The following is a 4,385-nucleotide window of genomic DNA, read 5'->3' on the forward strand; positions in this document are numbered from 1 at the left end:
CTTAGGCAAGCCATTATGGAAATTAACCTGATCTTGCATAGCTACTAAACTTGATACTTATTATTAGGCTCATAAGATAGCCATCATAAGCAGACGTCTACATTTTATCCCAACAGCCAGTTTATTTTTGTTGGAAATTTAACACCATGATTTTAAGGTAGGTAAACTATGTTAAATCATTTCTTAGTGGCCCTTTCTTTCAAACAATTATATCGAACAATGTAGTTGTGCATTTTGTCCACAAGAAGACATAGGAATACAGTGTAGTGATAAGTAATGATCTTTTTACACAGTAACTAGGGATGACAGCAGCCCTAGTTTGCTATTCATTCTGTTTTGCATTTCTTATTAAATTGAGGGTCTTCTTGTGTTAATGATTCTTACATATTTAGACAACTGAAATCTATACAGAGACACACACTGTACCATCATTTTATTCAGTTTTGCACAATAAAAAAAAATCACGTCAATTCTTGTAATATTTACATAAATAAGCAAATCCAGTGAAATAGTAATATATTACATTTTTTCCAGGCACTGAGATAAGTATATTGGAAAGTACATAGCCACATGTTTTTCCCCAGATTAACTGATGCCTGCTGAATAGCCACAAGGGAAGTCCAATTTCCCTGCAACCATTATACACATTTTAAAGTTTCCCCCCTCCTGGAATAAATTCATTTATTTTTCTCAAATCACCGAATGACATAGTTGCAGATCCTCTTTGTGCTGGTCTTGCCTAAAAAGGAGAGAGAATCTAGCATCATTTTATGTATGCAAACCCATGTTTCAGACATTATAAAATGAATTCTCTTGTATATGCAATTTTTTTAGGCAGCTCATGCATCCTGGAAGTGGTGCACATTACCTGAGATTCATGAAATTTCCAACCTATCATGTAGTAGATTTGGAAAGTTGCAGGTACTGTTCCATCTTTGTTTCCATACATTTCTATAGGGAAAAACAAGTATTTAAGGTAGTGATTCTCAACCTGCTTCCCTCCAGATATCCTGGATTTCAGTCTCTAGAAACCCATTCACCACAAAGGACTTTAGTGGGGAGGGGGCCAAACCAGGAAAGGCCTTTTATATGAGAGTTCTGCTGATCCAACCAGGAATGTTTATCTTCAGCACAACAAAGAAACACAGATTATATTATCAAAATAGACTGATCTGTTTTTTTGCACAAATTATCACATTTGTTAAATTTTTAGATACTGATAAATTATTCGGTACTGGGTCATGGAGACGTTATATTAGCCATTTCCAGGGATGTGTAGTAGACACCCCCACCATCCTGGTAGGCAACTACCAGTGTCCATTTCTGTGTGAGACTTCTGTCTTTCAGATTCTTCAAGGGCAAAAGAAAGAACACTGTGTACCAGATACTGGCGTGCGGCATTCCTCTGGCAATAATGGCAGCATATAACTGCTGCAGGAAAGAGTAGGAGCCCATAATTGCTTCCATAAACAACAAGTAACAAGAGAAAGCAAAGAGCAAGGATTTATCATGGTGGTGTTTACCCAGTTTATGGAAACAACTATGAGCTCCTACTCTTTCCTGACATTGGAAGAAGAGTACACATCAGTACTAGAATGCTATGACATAGTGGGAAAGAAGAGAGAAAGGAGAAAACATCAGGCACAGGCAACGTGCCATGAAAAACTTACTTTTCAAGACTGATGAAACCTAGTTATATGCCACAAACATGTTTACAATGAACTAGAATTCAAAATTCTACTCTTTAGTGAACATCTGATGACTTAAGCCAAGCATTTCTCTATGAAAAGTTCCATTCTGACCCAGTCAAAATATTCCAGTTTCAATGGAAAGCTCACTTACCCCTATATACTGCCGCTGCTGCCAGCATGGTTGCTCTGTGTAGCATAGGTTTTCTATTCCAAGAGCAATTACTTTCTCCCATACCTAAAAATAGTTTTTAGGCTTTAAAAGAAGATACATCATATACCATGAGTTTAATGCTGCATTTCAAAAATCTTATATCCAACCTAATCCTATATATGTTTACTCAGAGATAATTTTTTCTGCCATCAGGCCTAAATATACACGTTCACAATTGCAGCCTTAGTAAGCCAAGTCTAATTTACAAAGCAGTATCTGGTATGGTCAGCTAGCTCCAGTGATTTTAACAGGACTTACTCCCACTTACATGCACATAGTCTGTATTTCTGTTTTCATGTAAAAATTAATCAAAGAAGATCCAAGACTATAGTTTTGTATTTGACAGAATTACCCACCTACAGTGCCTTACAGAAGTATTTACTCCATTTGACGTTTCCACGTACTGTTATGCTACAATTTGGAATCAAAATGAATTTGGCTTATTACTAGTTGATGTAAACTTGTTAGTTGTGTAAGTATATACTCCCTCAGGCGGGATACACACCGCCATATAGTACGTCTTCTATACGTACTAGGGTTAGGAAGGGGCGGTGCTTCCGCACCCCCCCTAACCCTAGTACGTATAGAATACGTACAAGATGGCGGCGCCCCTTCCACAAGGGCGCCGCCATCTTTACGTTGGACGCATTAGCGTCCAGACGTTGTCGCGGCGCATAGATGTTGCGGAATGCGCCAGGCGCGCCGCTTCGCGAACATCATCCAGTGCACCGCCAAGAACAAGAAGAAGACTCCGAAATGACACTTCTTTTTGCTCCGCGCGGGACGCCGCACGGTTGCTGCTGCAGCTCCCGCACGAAGCGGCGGTTTGTATCCCGCCCAAGTCAATACTTGGTAGAAGCACCTTGACAGCAATTATAGATCCTAGTCTTCTTGGGTAAATCTCTATCACCTTTGCCCACTTTGCTTTGCAAAATTCTTCCAGCCCTGCCAGGTTGGATGGGAAGCTCTGTATAACAGCAGTTTACATGTCTTGCCATGAAATTTTCTTTTGCTTTTGAATGCTGGGCACTGAATGGGTCATTCGAAGACATTCAAGTAGCTTTTCATTTTAGTGTTACTTTGGCTGTGTATTTAATATCACTGTCTCGTTGTAGGAGGAACCTCTGGCCCCTTCCCAGGTCACCTGCAGAGTGAAATACATTTTCCTCTAGAATTGCTCCTGTGTTTGGTTTCATCCATCTTGCCCTCAATCTTAAAGTTTTCCAGTCCTTGCAAAGGAAAAACATGGTCACCACAGCATGATGTATCAGCTTTAGGGATGGTGGTAACAGGTCAATTAACACCATAAGCTTTGTACCACACACACAGCATTTTGTGGCAAGAACAAAAAGTTCAATTTTGTGGTGTCAAATCAAAGATTTCCCCCCCACAGGGTTGCAGTATCTTCTACAAGCTTTCTTACAAATTTCAACCAAGCTTTGATATTGTTTTGTTTCAGCAAAGACTTTATTTTTGCCACCCTTCTCTAAAGACAAACTTTGTTGAGCAGATGGGCGACAGCTGTCTTAGATGGTTTCTCCCATCTTAACTTCAGATCTCTCTATAAGAGCCATACATTTGTCTTTTTAGTTGTCCATAGTATATGTAGAACTCTGCACCAATTACATTTCAACTGTGTTTATTCCTTTCCTGCCAACTTTCTTCACTCTCCACCTACTTGTTCACTTACAAATAAAATAAAGTGGACTTGCCTTGCAGGTCGTCCATTATTTCAAACATCCCAGGATAGTTCACTTGGATTTCATCAGTATCCTAAAAATAAATTTTAATTTTTTAAAGATAATTAAATAATGCACTTTAATGTGTAAACTTTGTCAAATTTATTTTATTGCCATGAGAACCTTGGAAATAGGGTAAGATGATGATTATATCAATAGCAGGAGTAAACAAGGCTATGGCTTGGTGTTGCTTACTGCCTAGACTTCACCTGAAAATGCATTGTTGCATTTGTACTATAAAAGATTTAAAGAGGGCGTATATTTCTGAGGAAAGGCATTAATCAACTGTAAGCTGAATATTTTACCTTGAAATATACTCCACACCAGCGTGAAATTATGGCCCGGTACATACGGGCCCTCTGTGACGCCCTTGTCACGTGCTAGGGTTGCCTCAGGACAGAGCGCCCACACGCCTCGCAACCCTAGCAAGTGATGAGGGCGTAATAATGGCAATGCCCTGTATACATGGGCGCCGCTATTTTTACATAAGTGCTGCGCAACATTCTCACGGCACTTACGTAACGAGTGTGCCAGTGGTGCACTTGTTATGCCGCCCTTGCAATGTAAAAAGTACCCACTTTTCACAGGTTTTTTCTGCCAGAGGGAAGCCACGTATTTTGGCGGCTGCAGCTTCCTTCTGGCGGAAAAACAGGTGTAGGCAGGCTGCCATCTTTCGGCTGTCTGTACCGTGCCAATAATTCAGGGGGTGGGTGTAGGGAATTATTTTTTTCAGGAATATTTTGT

The 4,385-nt window shown here is 40.0% G+C and overlaps 2 protein-coding genes across 2 annotated transcripts in view; one reads left to right on the forward strand and one right to left on the reverse strand.

Moving 5' to 3' along the window:
• Nucleotides 1-416: 416 nt before the first annotated feature.
• On the reverse strand, nt 417-4,319 carry LOC121936108 (arginine-hydroxylase NDUFAF5, mitochondrial-like). Its single transcript, XM_042478389.1, has 4 exons — nt 3,615-4,319; nt 1,843-1,926; nt 869-951; nt 417-739 (listed from the first exon to the last, which is right to left on the reverse strand). Exons 1-4 carry the CDS (start codon nt 3,640-3,642, stop codon nt 650-652), a joined length of 285 nt encoding a protein of 94 aa, XP_042334323.1. The 5' UTR covers nt 3,643-4,319; the 3' UTR covers nt 417-649.
• LOC121925692 (ESF1 homolog) overlaps nt 3,757-4,385 on the forward strand; it is a 53,273-nt gene continuing 52,644 nt past the window's right edge. Inside the window, exon 1 of the mRNA XM_042458159.1 lies at nt 3,757-3,776. Within this exon, the coding sequence (XP_042314093.1) occupies nt 3,757-3,776 (20 nt within the window). The remainder of the gene's footprint in view (nt 3,777-4,385) is intronic.

Source organism: Sceloporus undulatus, chromosome 1 (genome assembly GCF_019175285.1).
Source record: "Sceloporus undulatus isolate JIND9_A2432 ecotype Alabama chromosome 1, SceUnd_v1.1, whole genome shotgun sequence".
Lineage (NCBI taxonomy): Eukaryota > Metazoa > Chordata > Lepidosauria > Squamata > Phrynosomatidae > Sceloporus > Sceloporus undulatus.